The sequence below is a fragment of the Cinclus cinclus genome, chromosome Z (assembly GCF_963662255.1).
Source record: "Cinclus cinclus chromosome Z, bCinCin1.1, whole genome shotgun sequence".
NCBI lineage: Eukaryota > Metazoa > Chordata > Aves > Passeriformes > Cinclidae > Cinclus > Cinclus cinclus.
Genome location: NC_085084.1, coordinates 37933208 through 37954803, shown reverse-complemented (window position 1 = coordinate 37954803; position 21596 = coordinate 37933208). Strand labels below are relative to the sequence as shown.

The following is a 21596-nucleotide window of genomic DNA, read 5'->3' as shown; positions in this document are numbered from 1 at the left end:
GTTTGTTCTGGAGGAAGACCTCCACCCACTTCCAAACTGACTCCCAAACCCCATCCCTCTATCTTCCCATGCTTTAGAAACACCTGACCATTCAGACTCAAATTTACAGCTTATTCACAGAAGAAAGGGAAGCTTCCAACACAGTGATGGTTTTACAGTATTTATTTTGACTATCAGCCTCAACTATCTACAAACTACAATCTACAAACTACTCCTTCCACCCTACAAACTCAAAAGAACAACAAACAACAACGGCCTCTTGCACGGCTAGAATCTTCTGTCAGCCATAAACTGCTGCGCTGCCATGATCAGAGGCGTCAGGCTGGAGGTCGGCTTGGCTGAAGTTACAAACGGATGCTGCCCAAAGAGAAAAAGAACAAATGAACTTCTGCTTTCCTCACAGGCTGAAGCAGCCTTTCTCTGGCTACCAGAGACACAGAGAAACGAGGGCAGTCTGTGCACCTCTGTCTCCCTGTCCAGGACTTTCCTGCCACAGGCAAACATGGCTTCCAATTCCACAAATGCATGAAGCCAGAGGTCTGCAGCTTAAGGAGATTTAGTCTAATTGTCATTGCAAGGCTCCTTCCAAGCCATGGCAGGCCGGGATTCTCCTTGTTTTTCCTTTGGAAAGCCCCCAGAATGGAGATTCTTAGGAGCGGGGCCCACCTGACGCCTTGGACTTGAGCAGAGGAGGAGCCCCTGGCAGTGGGTAGCTGGCACAGCCTGTAGCTGCTCTGCCTTTTACCTGCAGAAGTTCCTGGGCAGACCAGCGCCTGTCCTCGTCTGTCTCCAGGCAGCAGTGCAGAAAGTCTCGCAACCAAGCCGACTGCTGCCTGGGCTTCTGCAGCTTCGGGGTGCCCCCGGTGCTGATCAGCTGTCGAGCCTAGAGAAGAAGGCAACGCCACACTCCACCTGTCTCCTTCGCACCCAAAACTGCTCACCCACACCCCGCTGGCCAAGCTGCACTCTCACAAGTGGCCCTTTCTTCCCCGCCAGAGGCTGCGACATGCCTTTCCCACCCCAACCAACTGAACCCAAAGCCAGAGGCAACCACAGCCAGTCCAATGTGCAAAGGCTCCCGCCTTCAGCCCTGATTTCGTGGGCTGATTGGGAATCAGGAGCAAATCCATCAGCAAAAGCACACTCGGCTTCTCCGAGGACTGACACCAGCTCTACCGCCGCTTTGGAAGAGGGACTTTGGTCTAACTCTACTCTTCCCAAGGATTCTTCCGTAACATGCAGCTTGGCGCTGCTCACTGCTCCCTTAGGCAAAGCTGCCACCAAGCAAATGGCATCAGCGTACTTTGGGCCGTTCCTAGTTCAAGGGCAAGGGGAATAATACAGGGCAAGAAGCACAAGAGACTATGCAGCCCGGGAGCTATGGTCTTCAGGTGTTACCAAGCTTGGCAGGCAGAAGAACGGGGGCAGATTTTCTTAGAGGGACAGGAGCATCTGAGAGAAGTTGCAGCGCACCGTGCGGGAGGTTTCCATCAGGTAAGGAGGAGCTCCTTCCACCATCTCCATCCCCACGATGCCAAAGGACCAGATGTCCACTTTGGGGCCGTAGGGCTTCCTGGTGAAAATTTCAGGCGCCATCCAGTAAGTAGTCCCGACAGCCGATCTGCGTTTGCTCTGCTCAGCCGTGAGCTGAGCAGCGAGGCCAAAATCAGCTGAGGAGAAAAAACACACTCGGATCAAGCCAGCGTGAAGTAGGAAAGCAAAGAGAAGAAGTCCCCACTCTCCCAGTGCCCAAGAAGGCAGTGTGGAATCCAAAGGGAATGCAAACGGGAATGGCATGCTGGCATTCCTAACAGCTGCAGCTGAGGAAATAGCAGATGGGCCACTTAGCAAAAGCCCCCCGTTTCACACAGTGGCTTTTAGTTCCCTGAAGCTCCAGACTGAAACTGCCTTGCTTGCGTGAGGGCACACACAGCCCAAAGCCCCTCCTGACAGCTTCTTCCCAGCCACACCGCCCTGTACCTTGTGGCTGTGCTCTGCGCTTGCAGCAGGGCAGCCTGCACTGCCACAGGCACCACTCTTGGGCAACTGGAAGTCACTCAAATGCACCCCCAGCCCACAGCCCACCACGGCTGGGCCTGCCCTTAACAACACCCACCCAGCTTGACAGATCCATCCAAGCCCAGGAGAATGTTGTGGCTTTTGATGTCTCGGTGGATCACTTGCTTGCAGTGAAGGAAATCCAGGCCTTGCAGGCACTGAGGGAGGAAAAACAAACAGGAGATCTGACTTTGTCCCTCATGCAGTGCAGTGGCACATCTGCAAGACTGACTTGCTGGGGGACGCCGAGCCATGGCAGGCAAGGCTGAGGGGAGGGCAAGAGCTTGCTGCTGCAACATGACGACAGCAGGGCCTTTCTAAGAGAGGGTGTATTCGCTTTGAAAGAGAAAGGGCAATGCTTTTTCTGGCCAGTGCCCTGCAAACACAGACTGAAGGAGCACCGCTGCAGTGCCTGTGCTCTCTCCAGCCAGATGACAGCAAATGCCTTTGCAAATGCCCCTTTGGGTGCAAAGCTCTCCTTGGAGGCTGAGCTCTGGCAGAGTCCTGTGAGTGTCTCTTTGTCTTTGCCACTCGGTTGACACTGTGCCAGCAGCACGGCTGCTCTTACAGGGAAGGAATGCAGCACACACAGGCAGCAGGCAAGTGTTTGCAGAGGCCAACGCAAACAAACGCACTAGAAGAAGGGCCCGCACCTTGGCAGGCCCTCCAGATGCACTTGCCCCCGCTCTGCCAGTCACAAGAGATAGGCAGAAAGGAAGCTCGGAAGATGAAATCAATCCTCCCCTTCCCACCCATTCCACCCAAGCCATGGCAAGCACCAACGCAATCCCTTACCTCGCGGGAGACAGCTGCTATCTCTCCTTCTGCCATTTGGATCTCCCTAATGACATCGTGCAAAGACCCTCCGTCCATGTATTCCATCACGAGCCAGAGTTCCTCGTGCACCAGGTAGCTGAAAGGAGGAAACAACCACCTGCAGGTGAACGCGTGCGCTTGCGTGACCTGATGGACCCTTTTGTCCGTGTCTCTCTCCGAGGAAGACAGGACGAAGGGAATAGGCATTCACAAGGCTCTACAGGGCTTGAACTCTGTGCAGTAGAAAAGACTGCTTGGTATGCACAGCTGTGCAACAGGCCATGGGAAATACCATCTCCAGTGCTTTGTCAGAACTCAAGAACCTTGGGGGAAAAATCAAACACCAAACCCAACAGGACAATGGGCACGGAGGGCAGGAACTTGGAGGCTGCTGACGCAGTAAAATTGGGCCGAGACCTGCTCTTTGAAAGCGCACTTCAAACTAGATATGCCGCAAAAGATAAATGCAGCCCCCATGCAAACTCCTCCAAGATGCTGTGGATCAGCCCAGAAAGGGGAAGGAATTAACAGCTCCACCCTCTGCCAGCAACCAAAGGAGTGCTTGAACCTCTGGCTTGCAGCACGTCAGTGACCCTTCACGGCAGAAGAGCAGAACCACTCACCTGTCTACATAGTTCACCACATTGGCGTTCTTATTGTCCCGCATGACCTGGATTTCATTCACGCACAGTTCGTTGCTCTTCACTTGCAACAGACTGATTTTCTTTATGGCCACCTAAAACGACATGCAAACCATGGATCAAAGAAGTCGATGGCACAGGAACACAAGGCCAACAGGGACACTGTGATTTAGGGATGATAGAGCTGCGCTGTGCCAAAATGCCTTGGGACTGGACATCAGAGGAACCGGAAGCTGAGCTTGCAAGAGCCCTTTACACTGCTTCCTTGGTCGCCACTCCCAGGACACACAGCCAGAAACCCTTTGCCTTGCAAACCTGGCAGAAACACAGTCTCAACTCTCCAGCTCAAAGCTCTAACCACCCTCGCTGCACCCACATTCTTCCCCCAGGGCCTCACTTTATCATCCCCATTTTGAATTCACACACCACTTGCAAGCAGGAAACAACTTAGGCCTAGGAAAAATGGAGCAAAACTCCTGGGAAAGCTTGGCCATTTCTAGGGGGCTTGATCATTACTCCGGTGGCCACCGGCATTCTTCACTGCACAACAACTGGGCAAACCCTTACAGATATGACAGATAAAATGCCGCCCTACAAACATCCTGACCGTCCCCCCCAGCCCACCCCACACCCCCCAGAGAAATAAAAACCGACAGATTTTATGGAAAAATTGTTGTCATGATGAGAACATCATTAAGGACACATCAAAAAAAAACAAGGCTAGCACATCCTCACTTCAGCAATTTTCCACTTGTTCTGCTAAAATGCTTTCTAGCACACCAGTGACATTTGCAATTCCTGACTGATTCTAAAAAGAAATAGCTCATGCCTTGATCCTCTAGTGATACACACCAGGCTCTGAGCAGGGCTTAGGCCCTTGAGAGACTCCTTGCAGACCTCTCTCTCTAAGCACAGTTCCCAAGGGCAGCACTGCACGTGCCTAAGGAACTACCATCAAAATTCCCATGGATTTGCTGACAGCGCGAAAGGAGAAGTCGGGAACCGCGAGCCAAAGCCCCAAAGGGCACCGCCATTCTCTAAGACACCGCCTTGCCACTAAGAACCAGCTAGCGTGTCCTCCTCAGAAAGACAGCCCTTGGCCTCCTTGCATTGCTTGCGGCAGCTCAGAAGGACACAGTCTGTCCCCACTGGGCTTGGCAGGCAGACCCTGCTCTGCACTTCAGTTGCCTTTGCAGCAAAGCTCTAGTGGCGACCCAAAGCTCAGGCACAGCTCACAGCACAGGGGAGGGCACTCGAGAGCTGCACAAGCTGCAGCACCGCTTGACACTTACCTCTTCTCCTGTGGCAGTCTCCACTGCCGTGCACACAGTGCCAAAACCCCTAGAAACAAAACAGCAGCAGAGAAAGGAGAAGTCCTTTAGTCCCTGCAGAAGCCAGACACTGTGGCCCAAGGAGGAAAAAGAGGCCAGGGACAAACAGCAAATGCACCGCGACACATTCTGCTCTGGCTCCTTTCCCCCTTTCTCTTTCTGTGTCCGTGCGTGTCTGTGATTTTTCCAGACACACACACACACACACACACACACACACACACGGCCGTTGGGCCTGCTCACACTTCTCCTTGCAGTGGATGTGCCACACTCAGGCACCTCCACACAGGCCTTCTGAGAACCCTGAAGCCATGTCACAGACATCAGAAGAAAACCTCTCAACACACATCCTTTCTGCAGCTGACAAGGAAAGTAGTCTCCAGCCACAGCTGCAGCCACAGGCAGAGCAGGCACAGGTCTCCACTGCTGCACACACAAATGGAGAAGTGCTCAAAGCAGAAGATCCTCAGACAGCTGCCTTCTGGCTCCAGAGCCATGGGCAGCTGCTTCTCTTGGGTGCAGCAGACACAGGAAGCACTCTACTTTTCAGGGGACTTCTTCTACATTTGGCTCCTCCCAGAGGAAATGTTGCAAATCAATCCCACTGACAGTCCGCAGAGCTGGCTTTCAGTAGGGAATAGCTTGGTGCTTTCTTTGCAGGAAAGGCCGCAACCCCACGGGACCCACGAGGGCTCTCCCCTCAGGCACTCGATGCCTTTTCCTCTAGAGTGCATTGGCATTGGACACTGGCCTGAAGCTTTGGCTTTTGCCACCTCAGCTACAAAAGAGAGCTGCTTCTTTTGTGTCTGCTTTTGGCTTCTAGACTAGCTAGGTGGTCATCCTGACCACTGAACCTTGTTTTCAGCAAAACGCTGGAACAAAGCTTCCTGAGAGCTGTTCCCTGACAGCCCGCAGCTGCTACCTTGACCTTGGAGGCAATGAAGTTTTTCCTCCTTTCATTGCCACGGATCCTGTATCCTTTTGGGACACAGAGAAATGATTTGTCCCAAGAAAAGCGGCAAGAGGGGGAAAGACACTTGAGGGACAGGAGATGTGCCAGGTGCTGCTCCTTGCTGCAGAAAGGACCATTCCAGCATCCAGGTGTCTTTGCCATGCCTTCAGACCACAGCTATCAATGCTGACCAAAACTGAGACATAGCAGCGTCTCAGCGCAGCGTCTGCACAGCTTTGCAGCTTGCCTGACATCACTCCGGCGACAGGTGACAGCAGCAAAGTACACAGCCCCTCCCTTTGAAGAAGCACCTGTGGCTGCACTCACCCTTTGCCAATAATTTCCAGTTCTGTATATTTAGCCTCCGGATCTCCTTCGCTCACCAGCGTCCCTGTAAAAACCCAAAGGAAAGATGCTCACTTCAAAACTGAGATGCCAGCCTGCAGCAGATCACCAAGGCAGCCCCACTCTCTGGCACACTGGGCCCTTTCAACTCCCTCACTGGACAAACAACAACACCATTGCCGCACCAGCACCACCAGCAGCACCACCAAAACAACAGCAGCAGGACAAGCAGCTCTGCAGCACATACGGTCTCTAAGCACGTGGAGAAACAGTCCAAGGACACAGAGATCAGAAGGCCACGACCAAGACAAGTGAGTGTGGTCTATAAAACCCAAACCTTTCTGTTCTTGGCCATGAACACTCTGTGCCATTCAACAAAAGCTGGCATCCTTGCAAGCAGCAAAGGCACCTTGGCTTCTGCAATCAATTTGTATCAACAGCTGCCCGCTCCAGAAGCGGAAGAATAGTGCCCAGTGCTTCCAGCAGAGGCATGATCTCCGCCTTGAAGCAGCACTTTACCTAAACAATGCCTTTCTGGCTTGCAAGAGCAGCAGCAGCAGCTGACGTTGCAACCTATTGCCATGGGCCTTAACAATGAGGTTCCTCAGCCTTCAGGAGAGGCTATGATCTGAAGATGACCTTGGCTGTGCCCCACAGGAGCTGGGCCCCACAGGAGCTCCCTGAAGCCGCCTCATTCACAAGGTCCCGGCCTCCTGCTCAGCCACAAACCATCTCTCTTTTGCCTTTTGTACTGAGGCGAGCTCAGGCAAAGCCAAAGCACGCCAGGCTGCCCTCAGAGGCAGCAGCAAGAGCCCGCTGTTCCTTCAGCACCTCCAAGCACAACAACAGCTCCTGTGTGGAGGCCGCAGCAGCCGACACTCAGCCCAGCAGGAACTGCAGGTGGGACAGCTCACGCTGACACACGATCACACAGGGCACTGCTCCAGCACACAGGCATCACAAAGGACATACTCAGCAGGGCCAGGCACTCGTCCTCTGTCCTCTCTCTAAGCAGCTGCTCCATGCTGCCCGAGGAACTACTTGTGCTCCAGGTGCACGAGCTGCTCGCGCTTGACTTTCCAGCTTGGGGACAGGAGGCTTCTTCAGAGCCGGCAGCTGCAGCTCGTGCCGGCGCCAGGCCAGAGGAAGTGGAGCTCTGGGACAAGAAACAAATTTGGGTCAGAAACACGCCTGCCACAGATGCCCCTCCAATCCCATTTCAAATGCAAGTCCCTTGGAAGATGCTGCTGGCCACATCCTGGGCTCTTCACCTCTCGGCTTTTGCTGCCCCCTTCTCTCACACAAGGCGCAAATTCCAAAGGCTGCTTTTACCCGATGCACAACATGACCCCAAAGACACCGCTGACCAAAGCAGGCGCTTACTGATGTTGGCTGCTCAGGCCGTGGGCTGACAGCAGGGACAGGTTCATTAGCACCTTCCTCCTCTTCAGCCTCTTCCTTGACTCCAAGTTCAGCAAGAGCAGGGGCTGGTGCTGCCCTTGGGCTCTGGGCACAGACAGCAGCGGGAGGGACAGGAAAGAACCTGTCATTCAGAACCTGACAGATATTCAGCTACAGGCCCCTGCTGCAGCTTAGCTGCTCCTTGAGCTCCCCACAGCTGCTGATGAGCAGGGCCAGGTCCCTCCAGGGGACAGTGGCTCCTCCATATCCTGCAAGGCTGTCAAGTGCATCTTTGCACGGCTCTCCTCACCAGAGATAGGGAGCCTGCACAGCCACTGGCCACCAAGGGCCTCACTTGTACCCCAGCAGCATCCCAAGACACCCTAATGCTACCTCTTGTCTCTTGCTAAGAGGAATTCACAGCCCCTATCAGAGTGGTGGGGAACGGATGCCTAAATGTCCAAGTTCCACACCCCTTTCCCAGGGGTGAAACACTCTGCAAGTGCCAGAAAGATTCCAGCCTGACTCAGCATCTTCAACTACGCAGGGGAGGTGCTGTCTGATCAAAAACTTCCAGCTCTCCTTTGCTCCAGCCACAGGGCCACTCCCAGCTGCCACTTACTGATGCTGGATGCTCAGGCCCCACAGTAGCAGCAGCTGCAGCTTGGTGGGCATCTTCCTCCCCTTTGGCCTCTTCTTCAGGAAGATGCGCAGCCGCAGGAGGCTCTGAGGTTGCTTTTGGGCTCTGCAGACAGACAGCAACGGGAGGGACAGGCAACCTTCTTGATATTCAGCTCTAGAACCCAGATGCACTAAGGAGGAATCATCTGGATTCTAAGTTGCTCAGCCTCCAGCTAATTGGACCAATCAGAGCAGACTGCGCTCTCTTGCACAGGAGAAATTCCATCATGCATTCAAGCAACGAGCAACCCCACTTTCCACTGCTTAAAAGCTCTGAAATGGAACTGGGCAAAACAGACACACATCCTCCACACATTGCTGCTGCTGCTGCTGCTGCAGAGAGCCCGCACTGTACTTTCATTCATCCAAGCAGGCTGGCACTGGACTGCAGCAGGCCCAGCTCACAGCTTGCTCCACAGCTGTCCAATGCTACCAACGCCAAAGGCTCCTTTCCCACTCACCCAAGGGCTGGATTCTCTCCAGGCACGGGCGATGTGACCTGCAACACACAAAGGAAAAAGAACCCCATGCTGTGAGAAAACTGCCCGCTCTGGGAAAACCCACCAAAAAGTCAACCCAAAGCCAGAGCATATTGCTTTCACTCCATGCCTCCAGCAGCAAGCCTCGTGTCACACAGCAAGCAAGACAACAGCACAAAGGATTGCCTCGTGTCTGTCTTTTGTCCTCTTTGGCCACTCAACCCCCAGAAACCTGAGGCCCATGAAGTCCAAGTTCTGAAACAGTCATTGTTTCTGCCCTGCCCCACCCAGCAGGAGCTACAGCTCGTCTCCTTCCTGTATTTCAGTTTTCTGAAGAGATGCAAGCGTCAGGTGCCACGAGCTTGCTGAAAACTTTTGCCCAGAAACGCTTCAGCCCAAGCCCTTTAGCCATGGTGGCAGTTCTAATGTGACGCCGCACAGCAGCACCTCCTGTGCCCAGCAGCATACCGGAACTTGTCTGAAATGTCTATTTCAAGGGCCTTTCCCAAGCTGATTCTGTGATTTCCTCACAGAGGGAAGGGCTCTTTCAGCACACAGGAACTGTCAAGTCCCACACACATGTGCTGGGATGGGGGAATGCAGACAAGAAGAGGCTTCCCCTCAGTCCTGGAGAGCAGCGCAGTTTTTCCAAGCGCTCCTTCTAAGCTCTCCCTGTCTTCCCCTCTTAGAAGTTGTCATTCTTGAGCCAGCAAACGCAGGAGATTCCAGACTCCACTGCCACAGGCCATGCCGTGTGGGGAGAAGAAGCCCAGCAGGCTACATTACAAATGCAGCCCACGCCCCGCTGGCTAGAGACACCCCCTTGTCAGCTGCAGCTGCTGACAGCAGCTTTACCCAACAAAAGGCCTCTTCATGGCCTTTGGCCTTCCATCTGCTGCACCGAATAGAAGCGCCTACTTACGTGCCAGGTGGGTGAAAAAGTAGCCAGAATAAGCCACGGTAAAAGCCGTGCAAACTGCAGCACACACTCTCTCCATGGCGGGAGCTATGCTGCTCAAGTCGGCACCAGACAGCACTTGTGGGGACAAACAAAAATCCTGCGAGAGCTCTCAGGGTGCAGCTGGCTGTCAGAGACCTCGTCGATCAGCAGGTTGCACCTGCAGGGAGCATGCCAAAGAGCTGCTCTGCCCACTGAGGCCTCCCGTGCCTGGGCACAGCAACTTTGCCTTGACAGCGCTGGGATGCGGCCGCTGACATCACAATAGCAGCTGCTCTAGGCTGCCTTGTGAAGTCACACCGAGAAGCACACCTTCTCACTTCAGCTAAGGCCAAAAGGCACCTGCAAAGTTCTCCTCTGCTACAAAGCAACACAAAAAGGCCGCCTAGTTCCTAAGCTGTTGCTCAAGGCATCTGGGAGTAACACCAAGAACACAGGAAGCCCTTGTAGCCCACGCTGAGAAGCTGAACACGGAGGAGGGACCATGATGATGTGAGGAGAAACCAAAAAAGAGAACAGCACCTTTGGCCACTCATTGTCCTGTGTTAAATCATGAGGCTTGATGCAGGTGGGGCTCTAAAAGGCAGCATCAATGGAAATCCCCCCTTCAATGCCAGCTGTGGGACAAAACCTCAGGAAGGCCTTTCAGAGCCCTTCTTCCTCACTTGTTTGCTGCAGAACAAGGTGGGACACAGGCCTAAAAAGGTACATTGATGAAAACATGGAAAGCTAAGCAACACATCCACTAAAATCACATCATCCTCCTGCTGCACTGCTGTGGCATTTCCAAGGAGGCTCGCCCATCTGAGGTGCACCTCAGGGAGCTTCCCTGGGCAAACGTGTGCCTCAGAGGGAGCTGCCTGCTGCAGATGGGAAGGAAGGAAGAAAGGAAGGAAAAAAAGAAAGAAAGAAAGGAAGGAAGGAAAAGAAAGAAAGAAAGGGAGGAAGGAAGAAAGAAAGAAAGAAAGAAAGAAAGAAAGAAAGAAAGAAAGAAAGAAAGAAAGAAAGAAAGAAAGAAGGAAAGAAAGAAAGAAAGAAGGAAAGAAATAAAGAAAGAAAGAAAGAAAGAAAGAAAGAAAGAAAGAAAGAAAGAAAGAAGGAAAGGAAGGAAGGAAAAGAAAGAAAAGAAAGAAAGAGAGAAAGAAAGAAAGAGAGAAAGAAAGAAAAAGAAGGAAAGAATGAATGTGAATAGAAGGTACCAGCATCATCGCTGTGGGCCGAGTCCCAAAGTGCTGGAAGGAGTAAAGCAGTGCGCCCAAGTGGGCTGGTCCCAGAAAAACTGAAGTTTTGAGGCAGAGACCAAATAGATCACGTGCTGGAGCAGTTACGGGAAGGCAGGCTGAGGAAAACAGAAAAACCACCGCCATTCCAAAACGTGGGTGCTTCCTTCTCCCTCCTCCTCTTGCATTCCAACCTCTTTTGCTCTATTTGCCATGTTGTGGTTTAAGCCCAGGCAGCAAGCAAGTGCCACACACAGCCATTCTCACTCAATGCCCGGTCACCAGCAGGCTGGCCTGTGCAGAGAATTGGAAGGGTAGAAGCTGGAAAATTGCCAGGTGCAGAAAACAATTGAGCTGCATAGGGAATGCAGAAGCCTCATGCATAGGCCAAGAAACCCCTTTGAACTCATTCCCCATTTCCCAAGGGGAGGCAGGTGTTTCACATCTCCAGGACATCAGGGACCCCTCAAGCCTCACAGTGACTTGAGAAGACAAATGCCATCACTCCAAACATCCTTCCTCCTGCTGGTACCCAGCTTGAAATACTGAGCAGCATGTGGGATGGTCAGGAATATCTCTTTGGCCACTTTGGGTCCCCTGCCCTGGCTGTGTCTCCTGCCAGCCTCGTGTGCAGCATGACCCCAGGGAGCTCTGTCTGGGCAGCTCCTTCCCTAGTGCGGGGTGCCCAGCTGACACAGCCCTTGGCTCACACAGATCCAAACTGCAGAACTTTCCATCCCTCATCTTGGCCTCAGTTCCCGTAGGAGAACGCATGTTCCTGCTGGACACTCACCTGCGCCTGAGCCTGTGGAGAAGCCTGGCTGCCTTCCTCTCTGCCCAGGGCAGCACAGACACTCCCGAACTTTCCCCGCAGCTGCCACACAACCACGGCCACAGCGGCGTGCCCAGCAGTGACACCCCTGCTCTGCTCTGTTTTGCCCTCTTCTGCTCCTCTATTCACAGCTAAAAGCCTGTATCTCCACAAGGAGGTTTGTTCTGGAGGAAGACCTCCGCCCACTTTCAAAATGACTCCCAAACCCCATCCCTCTATCTTCCCATGCTTTAGAAACACCTGACCATTCAGACTCAAATTTACAGCTTATTCACAGAAGAAAGGGAAGCTTCCAACACAGTGATGGTTTTACAGTATTTATTTTGACTATCAGCCTCAACTATCTACAAACTACAAACTACTCCTTCCACCCTACAAACTCAAAAGAACAACAAACAACAACGGCCTCTTGCACGGCTAGAATCTTCTGTCAGCCATAAGCTGCTGCGCTGCCATGATCAGAGGCGTCAGGCTGGAGGTCGGCTTGGCTGAAGTTACAAACGGATGCTGCCCAAAGAGAAAAAGAACAAATGAACTTCTGCTTTCCTCACAGGCTGAAGCAGCCTTTCTCTGGCTACCAGAGACACAGAGAAACGAGGGCAGTCTGTGCACCTCTGTCTCCCTGTCCAGGACTTTCCTGCCACAGGCAAACATGGCTTCCAATTCCACAAATGCATGAAGCCAGAGGTCTGCAGCTTAAGGAGATTTAGTCTAATTGTCATTGCAAGGCTCCTTCCAAGCCATGGCAGGCCGGGATTCTCCTTGTTTTTCCTTTGGAAAGCCCCCAGAATGGAGATTCTTAGGAGCGGGGCCCACCTGACGCCTTGGACTTGAGCAGAGGAGGAGCCCCTGGCAGTGGGTAGCTGGCACAGCCTGTAGCTGCTCTGCCTTTTACCTGCAGAAGTTCCTGGGCAGACCAGCGCCTGTCCTCGTCTGTCTCCAGGCAGCAGTGCAGAAAGTCTCGCAACCAAGCCGACTGCTGCCTGGGCTTCTGCAGCTTCGGGGTGCCCCCGGTGCTGATCAGCTGTCGAGCCTAGAGAAGAAGGCAACGCCACACTCCACCTGTCTCCTTCGCACCCAAAACTGCTCACCCACACCCCGCTGGCCAAGCTGCACTCTCACAAGTGGCCCTTTCTTCCCCGCCAGAGGCTGCGACATGCCTTTCCCACCCCAACCAACTGAACCCAAAGCCAGAGGCAACCACAGCCAGTCCAATGTGCAAAGGCTCCCGCCTTCAGCCCTGATTTCGTGGGCTGATTGGGAATCAGGAGCAAATCCATCAGCAAAAGCACACTCGGCTTCTCCGAGGACTGACACCAGCTCTACCGCCGATTTGGAAGAGGGACTTTGGTCTAACTCTACTCTTCCCAAGGATTCTTCCGTAACATGCAGCTTGGCGCTGCTCACTGCTCCCTTAGGCAAAGCTGCCACCAAGCAAATGGCATCAGCGTACTTTGGGCCGTTCCTAGTTCAAGGGCAAGGGGAATAATACAGGGCAAGAAGCACAAGAGACTATGCAGCCCGGGAGCTATGGTCTTCAGGTGTTACCAAGCTTGGCAGGCAGAAGAACGGGGGCAGATTTTCTTAGAGGGACGGGAGCATCTGAGAGAAGTTGCAGCGCACCGTGCGGGAGGTTTCCATCAGGTAAGGAGGAGCTCCTTCCACCATCTCCATCCCCACGATGCCAAAGGACCAGATGTCCACTTTGGGGCCGTAGGGCTTCCTGGTGAAAATTTCAGGCGCCATCCAGTAAGTAGTCCCGACAGCCGATCTGCGTTTGCTCTGCTCAGCCGTGAGCTGAGCAGCGAGGCCAAAATCAGCTGAGGAGAAAAAACACACTCGGATCAAGCCAGCGTGAAGTAGGAAAGCAAAGAGAAGAAGTCCCCACTCTCCCAGTGCCCAAGAAGGCAGTGTGGAATCCAAAGGGAATGCAAACGGGAATGGCATGCTGGCATTCCTAACAGCTGCAGCTGAGGAAATAGCAGATGGGCCACTTAGCAAAAGCCCCCCGTTTCACACAGTGGCTTTTAGTACCCTGAAGCTCCAGACTGAAACTGCCTTGCTTGCGTGAGGGCACACACAGCCCAAAGCCCCTCCTGACACCTTCTTCCCAGCCACACCGCCCTGTACCTTGTGGCTGTGCTCTGCGCTTGCAGCAGGGCAGCCTGCACTGCCACAGGCACCACTCTTGGGCAACTGGAAGTCACTCAAATGCACCCCCAGCCCACAGCCCACCACGGCTGGGCCTGCCCTTAACAACACCCACCCAGCTTGACAGATCCATCCAAGCCCAGGAGAATGTTGTGGCTTTTGATGTCTCGGTGGATCACTTGCTTGCAGTGAAGGAAATCCAGGCCTTGCAGGCACTGAGGGAGGAAAAACAAACAGGAGATCTGACTTTGTCCCTCATGCAGTGCAGTGGCACATCTGCAAGACTGACTTGCTGGGGGACGCCGAGCCATGGCAGGCAAGGCTGAGGGGAGGGCAAGAGCTTGCTGCTGCAACATGACGACAGCAGGGCCTTTCTAAGAGAGGGTGTATTCGCTTTGAAAGAGAAAGGGCAATGCTTTTTCTGGCCAGTGCCCTGCAAACACAGACTGAAGGAGCACCGCTGCAGTGCCTGTGCTCTCTCCAGCCAGATGACAGCAAATGCCTTTGCAAATGCCCCTTTGGGTGCAAAGCTCTCCTTGGAGGCTGAGCTCTGGCAGAGTCCTGTGAGTGTCTCTTTGTCTTTGCCACTCGGTTGACACTGTGCCAGCAGCACGGCTGCTCTTACAGGGAAGGAATGCAGCACACACAGGCAGCAGGCAAGTGTTTGCAGAGGCCAACGCAAACAAACGCACTAGAAGAAGGGCCCGCACCTTGGCAGGCCCTCCAGATGCACTTGCCCCCGCTCTGCCAGTCACAAGAGATAGGCAGAAAGGAAGCTCGGAAGATGAAATCAATCCTCCCCTTCCCACCCATTCCACCCAAGCCATGGCAAGCACCAACGCAATCCCTTACCTCGCGGGAGACAGCTGCTATCTCTCCTTCTGCCATTTGGATCTCCCTAATGACATCGTGCAAAGACCCTCCGTCCATGTATTCCATCACGAGCCAGAGTTCCTCGTGCACCAGGTAGCTGAAAGGAGGAAACAACCACCTGCAGGTGAACGCGTGCGCTTGCGTGACTTGATGGACCCTTTTGTCCGTGTCTCTCTCCGAGGAAGACAGGACGAAGGGAATAGGCATTCACAAGGCTCTACAGGGCTTGAACTCTGTGCAGTAGAAAAGACTGCTTGGTATGCACAGCTGTGCAACAGGCCATGGGAAATACCATCTCCAGTGCTTTGTCAGAACTCAAGAACCCTGGGGGAAAAATCAAACACCAAACCCAACAGGACAATGGGCACGGAGGGCAGGAACTTGGAGGCTGCTGACGCAGTAAAATTGGGCCGAGACCTGGTCTTTGAAAGCGCACTTCAAACTAGATATGCCGCAAAAGATAAATGCAGCCCCCATGCAAACTCCTCCAAGATGCTGTGGATCAGCCCAGAAAGGGGAAGGAATTAACAGCTCCACCCTCTGCCAGCAACCAAAGGTGTGCTTGAACCTCTGGCTTGCAGCACGTCAGTGACCCTTCACGGCAGAAGAGCAGAACCACTCACCTGTCTACATAGCTCACCACATTGGCGTTCTTATTGTCCCGCATGACCTGGATTTCATTCACGCACAGTTCGTTGCTCTTCACTTGCAACAGACTGATTTTCTTTATGGCCACCTAAAACGACATGCATATCATGGATCAAAGAAGTCTATGGCACAGGAACACAAGGCCAACAGGGACACTGTGATTTAGGGATGATAGAGCTGCGCTGTGCCAAAATGCCTTGGGACTGGACATCAGAGGAACCGGAAGCTGAGCTTGCAAGAGCCCTTTACACTGCTTCCTTGGTCGCCACTCCCAGGACACACAGCCAGAAACCCTTTGCCTTGCAAACCTGGCAGAAACACAGTCTCAACTCTCCAGCTCAAAGCTCTAACCACCCTCGCTGCACCCACATTCTTCCCCCAGGGCCTCACTTTATCATCCCCATTTTGAATTCACGCACCACTTGCAAGCAGGAAACAACTTAGGCCTAGGAAAAATGGAGCAAAACTCCTGGGAAACCTTGGCCATTTCTAGGGGGCTTGATCATTACTCCGGTGGCCACCGGCATTCTTCACTGCACAACAACAGGGCAAACCCTTACAGATATGACAGATAAAATGCCGCCCTACAAACATCCTGACCGTCCCCCCCAGCCCACCCCACACCCCCCAGAGAAATAAAAACCGACAGATTTTATGGAAAAATTGTTGTCATGATGAGAACATCATTAAGGACACATCAAAAAAAAACAAGGCTAGCACATCCTCACTTCAGCAATTTTCCACTTGTTCTGCTAAAATGCTTTCTAGCACACCAGTGACATTTGCAATTCCTGACTGATTCTAAAAAGAAATAGCTCATGCCTTGATCCTCTAGTGATACACACCAGGCTCTGAGCAGGGCTTAGGCCCTTGAGAGACTCCTTGCAGACCTCTCTCTCTAAGCACAGTTCCCAAGGGCAGCACTGCACGTGCCTAAGGAACTACCATCAAAATTCCCATGGATTTGCTGACAGCGCGAAAGGAGAAGTCGGGAACCGCGAGCCAAAGCCCCAAAGGGCACCGCCATTCTCTAAGACACCGCCTTGCCACTAAGAACCAGCTAGCGTGTCCTCCTCAGAAAGACAGCCCTTGGCCTCCTTGCATTGCTTGCGGCAGCTCAGAAGGACACAGTCTGTCCCCACTGGGCTTGGCAGGCAGACCCTGCTCTGCACTTCAGTTGCCTTTGCAGCAAAGCTCTAGTGGCGACCCAAAGCTCAGGCACAGCTCACAGCACAGGGGAGGGCACTCGAGAGCTGCACAAGCTGCAGCACCGCTTGACACTTACCTCTTCTCCTGTGGCAGTCTCCACTGCCGTGCACACAGTGCCAAAACCCCTAGAAACAAAACAGCAGCAGAGAAAGGAGAAGTCCTTTAGTCCCTGCAGAAGCCAGACACTGTGGCCCAAGGAGGAAAAAGAGGCCAGGGACAAACAGCAAATGCACCGCGACACATTCTGCTCTGGCTCCTTTCCCCCTTTCTCTTTCTGTGTCCGTGCGTGTCTGTGATTTTTCCAGACACACACACACACACACACACACACACACGGCCGTTGGGCCTGCTCACACTTCTCCTTGCAGTGGATGTGCCACACTCAGGCACCTCCACACAGGCCTTCTGAGAAGCCTGAAGCCATGTCACAGACATCAGAAGAAAACCTCTCAACACACATCCTTTCTGCAGCTGACAAGGAAAGTAGTCTCCAGCCACAGCTGCAGCCACAGGCAGAGCAGGCACAGGTCTCCACTGCTGCACACACAAATGGAGAAGTGCTCAAAGCAGAAGATCCTCAGACAGCTGCCTTCTGGCTCCAGAGCCATGGGCAGCTGCTTCTCTTGGGTGCAGCAGACACAGGAAGCACTCTACTTTTCAGGGGACTTCTTCTACATTTGGCTCCTCCCAGAGGAAATGTTGCAAATCAATCCCACTGACAGTCAGCAGAGCTGGCTTTCAGTAGGGAATAGCTTGGTGCTTTCTTTGCAGGAAAGGCCGCAACCCCACGGGACCCACGAGGGCTCTCCCCTCAGGCACTCAATGCCTTTTCCTCTAGAGTGCATTGGCATTGGACACTGGCCTGAAGCTTTGGCTTTTGCCACCTCAGCTACAAAAGAGAGCTGCTTCTTTTGTGTCTGCTTTTGGCTTCTAGACTAGCTAGGTGGTCATCCTGACCACTGAACCTTGTTTTCAGCAAAACGCTGGAACAAAGCTTCCTGAGAGCTGTTCCCTGACAGCCCGCAGCTGCTACCTTGACCTTGGAGGCAATGAAGTTTTTCCTCCTTTCATTGCCACGGATCCTGTATCCTTTTGGGACACAGAGAAATGATTTGTCCCAAGAAAAGCGGCAAGAGGGGGAAAGACACTTGAGGGACAGGAGATGTGCCAGGTGCTGCTCCTTGCTGCAGAAAGGACCATTCCAGCATCCAGGTGTCTTTGCCATGCCTTCAGACCACAGCTATCAATGCTGACCAAAACTGAGACATAGCAGCGTCTCAGCGCAGCGTCTGCACAGCTTTGCAGCTTGCCTGACATCACTCCGGCGACAGGTGACAGCAGCAAAGTACACAGCCCCTCCCTTTGAAGAAGCACCTGTGGCTGCACTCACCCTTTGCCAATAATTTCCAGTTCTGTATATTTAGCCTCCGGATCTCCTTCGCTCACCAGCGTCCCTGTAAAAACCCAAAGGAAAGATGCTCACTTCAAAACTGAGATGCCAGCCTGCAGCAGATCACCAAGGCAGCCCCACTCTCTGGCACACTGGGCCCTTTCAACTCCCTCACTGGACAAACAACAACACCATTGCCGCACCAGCACCACCAGCAGCACCACCAAAACAACAGCAGCAGGACAAGCAGCTCTGCAGCACATACGGTCTGCACTAAACTAGAAGCCTAAACTAAAATCTAAGCACGTGGAGAAACAGTCCAAGGACACAGAGATCAGAAGGCCACGACCAAGACAAGTGAGTGTGGTCTATAAAACCCAAACCTTTCTGTTCTTGGCCATGAACACTCTGTGCCATTCAACAAAAGCTGGCATCCTTGCAAGCAGCAAAGGCACCTTGGCTTCTGCAATCAATTTGTATCAACAGCTGCCCGCTCCAGAAGCGGAAGAATAGTGCCCAGTGCTTCCAGCAGAGGCATGATCTCCGCCTTGAAGCAGCACTTTACCTAAACAATGCCTTTCTGGCTTGCAAGAGCAGCAGCAGCAGCTGACGTTGCAACCTATTGCCATGGGCCTTAACAATGAGGTTCCTCAGCCTTCAGGAGAGGCTATGATCTGAAGATGACCTTGGCTGTGCCCCACAGGAGCTGGGCCCCACAGGAGCTCCCTGAAGCCGCCTCATTCACAAGGTCCCGGCCTCCTGCTCAGCCACAAACCATCTCTCTTTTGCCTTTTGTACTGAGGCGAGCTCAGGCAAAGCCAAAGCACGCCAGGCTGCCCTCAGAGGCAGCAGCAAGAGCCCGCTGTTCCTTCAGCACCTCCAAGCACAACAACAGCTCCTGTGTGGAGGCCGCAGCAGCCGACACTCAGCCCAGCAGGAACTGCAGGTGGGACAGCTCACGCTGACACACGATCACACAGGGCACTGCTCCAGCACACAGGCATCACAAAGGACATACTCAGCAGGGCCAGGCACTCGTCCTCTGTCCTCTCTCTAAGCAGCTGCTCCATGCTGCCCGAGGAACTACTTGTGCTCCAGGTGCACGAGCTGCTCGCGCTTGACTTTCCAGCTTGGGGACAGGAGGCTTCTTCAGAGCCGGCAGCTGCAGCTCGTGCCGGCGCCAGGCCAGAGGAAGTGGAGCTCTGGGACAAGAAACAAATTTGGGTCAGAAACACGCCTGCCACAGATGCCCCTCCAATCCCATTTCAAATGCAAGCCCCTTGGAAGATGCTGCTGGCCACATCCTGGGCTCTTCACCTCTCGGCTTTTGCTGCCCCCTTCTCTCACACAAGGCGCAAATTCCAAAGGCTGCTTTTACCCGATGCACAACATGACCCCAAAGACACCGCTGACCAAAGCAGGCGCTTACTGATGTTGGCTGCTCAGGCCGTGGGCTGACAGCAGGGACAGGTTCATTAGCACCTTCCTCCTCTTCAGCCTCTTCCTTGACTCCATGTTCAGCAAGAGCAGGGGCTGGTGCTGCCCTTGGGCTCTGGGCACAGACAGCAGCGGGAGGGACAGGAAAGAACCTGTCATTCAGAACCTGACAGATATTCAGCTACAGGCCCCTGCTGCAGCTTAGCTGCTCCTTGAGCTCCCCACAGCTGCTGATGAGCAGGGCCAGGTCCCTCCAGGGGACAGTGGCTCCTCCATATCCTGCAAGGCTGTCAAGTGCATCTTTGCACGGCTCTCCTCACCAGAGATAGGGAGCCTGCACAGCCACTGGCCACCAAGGGCCTCACTTGTACCCCAGCAGCATCCCAAGACACCCTAATGCTACCTCTTGTCTCTTGCTAAGAGGAATTCACAGCCCCTATCAGAGTGGTGGGGAACGGATGCCTAAATGTCCAAGTTCCACACCCCTTTCCCAGGGGTGAAACACTCTGCAAGTGCCAGAAAGATTCCAGCCTGACTCAGCATCTTCAACTACGCAGGGGAGGTGCTGTCTGATCAAAAACTTCCAGCTCTCCTTTGCTCCAGCCACAGGGCCACTCCCAGCTGCCACTTACTGATGCTGGATGCTCAGGCCCCACAGTAGCAGCAGCTGCAGCTTGGTGGGCATCTTCCTCCCCTTTGGCCTCTTCTTCAGGAAGATGCGCAGCCGCAGGAGGCTCTGAGGTTGCTTTTGGGCTCTGCAGACAGACAGCAACGGGAGGGACAGGCAACCTTCTTGATATTCAGCTCTAGAACCCAGATGCACTAAGGAGGAATCATCTGGATTCTAAGTTGCTCAGCCTCCAGCTAATTGGACCAATCAGAGCAGACTGCGCTCTCTTGCACAGGAGAAATTCCATCATGCATTCAAGCAACGAGCAACCCCACTTTCCACTGCTTAAAAGCTCTGAAATGGAACTGGGCAAAACAGACACACATCCTCCACACATTGCTGCTGCTGCTGCTGCTGCTGCTGCAGAGAGCCCGCACTGTACTTTCATTCATCCAAGCAGGCTGGCACTGGACTGCAGCAGGCCCAGCTCACAGCTTGCTCCACAGCTGTCCAATGCTACCAACGCCAAAGGCTCCTTTCCCACTCACCCAAGGGCTGGATTCTCTCCAGGCACGGGCGATGTGACCTGCAACACACAAAGGAAAAAGAACCCCATGCTGTGAGAAAACTGCCCGCTCTGGGAAAACCCACCAAAAAGTCAACCCAAAGCCAGAGCATATTGCTTTCACTCCATGCCTCCAGCAGCAAGCCTCGTGTCACACAGCAAGCAAGACAACAGCACAAAGGATTGCCTCGTGTCTGTCTTTTGTCCTCTTTGGCCACTCAACCCCCAGAAACCTGAGGCCCATGAAGTCCAAGTTCTGAAACAGTCATTGTTTCTGCCCTGCCCCACCCAGCAGGAGCTACAGCTCGTCTCCTTCCTGTATTTCAGTTTTCTGAAGAGATGCAAGCGTCAGGTGCCACGAGCTTGCTGAAAACTTTTGCCCAGAAACGCTTCAGCCCAAGCCCTTTAGCCATGGTGGCAGTTCTAATGTGACGCCGCACAGCAACACCTCCTGTGCCCAGCAGCATACCGGAACTTGTCTGAAATGTCTATTTCAAGGGCCTTTCCCAAGCTGATTCTGTGATTTCCTCACAGAGGGAAGGGCTCTTTCAGCACACAGGAACTGTCAAGTCCCACACACATGTGCTGGGATGGGGGAATGCAGACAAGAAGAGGCTTCCCCTCAGTCCTGGAGAGCAGCGCAGTTTTTCCAAGCGCTCCTTCTAAGCTCTCCCTGTCTTCCCCTCTTAGAAGTTGTCATTCTTGAGCCAGCAAACGCAGGAGATTCCAGACTCCACTGCCACAGGCCATGCCGTGTGGGGAGAAGAAGCCCAGCAGGCTACATTACAAATGCAGCCCACGCCCCGCTGGCTAGAGACACCCCCTTGTCAGCTGCAGCTGCTGACAGCAGCTTTACCCAACAAAAGGCCTCTTCATGGCCTTTGGCCTTCCATCTGCTGCACCGAATAGAAGCGCCTACTTACGTGCCAGGTGGGTGAAAAAGTAGCCAGAATAAGCCACGGTAAAAGCCGTGCAAACTGCAGCACACACTCTCTCCAT

At 53.5% G+C, this 21596-nt stretch overlaps 2 protein-coding genes across 2 annotated transcripts; both read right to left on the bottom strand.

Moving 5' to 3' along the window:
- Positions 1 to 267: 267 nt before the first annotated feature.
- LOC134056933 (serine/threonine-protein kinase PAK 3-like) lies at positions 268 to 9702 on the bottom strand. Its single transcript, XM_062513893.1, has 11 exons — positions 9627 to 9702; positions 8631 to 8724; positions 7220 to 7299; positions 6126 to 6189; positions 4808 to 4856; positions 3498 to 3610; positions 2854 to 2971; positions 2117 to 2216; positions 1474 to 1670; positions 746 to 883; positions 268 to 357 (listed from the first exon to the last, which is right to left on the bottom strand). The coding sequence occupies exons 1-11, from the start codon at positions 9700 to 9702 to the stop codon at positions 268 to 270; spliced, it is 1119 nt and encodes a 372-aa protein (XP_062369877.1).
- A 2429-nt stretch (positions 9703 to 12131) lies between these two features.
- Positions 12132 to 21596, bottom strand: LOC134056932 (serine/threonine-protein kinase PAK 3-like). The gene is made up of 11 exons (XM_062513892.1): positions 21521 to 21596; positions 20525 to 20618; positions 19108 to 19187; positions 17986 to 18049; positions 16672 to 16720; positions 15362 to 15474; positions 14718 to 14835; positions 13981 to 14080; positions 13338 to 13534; positions 12610 to 12747; positions 12132 to 12221 (listed from the first exon to the last, which is right to left on the bottom strand). Exons 1-11 carry the CDS (start codon positions 21594 to 21596, stop codon positions 12132 to 12134), a joined length of 1119 nt encoding a protein of 372 aa, XP_062369876.1.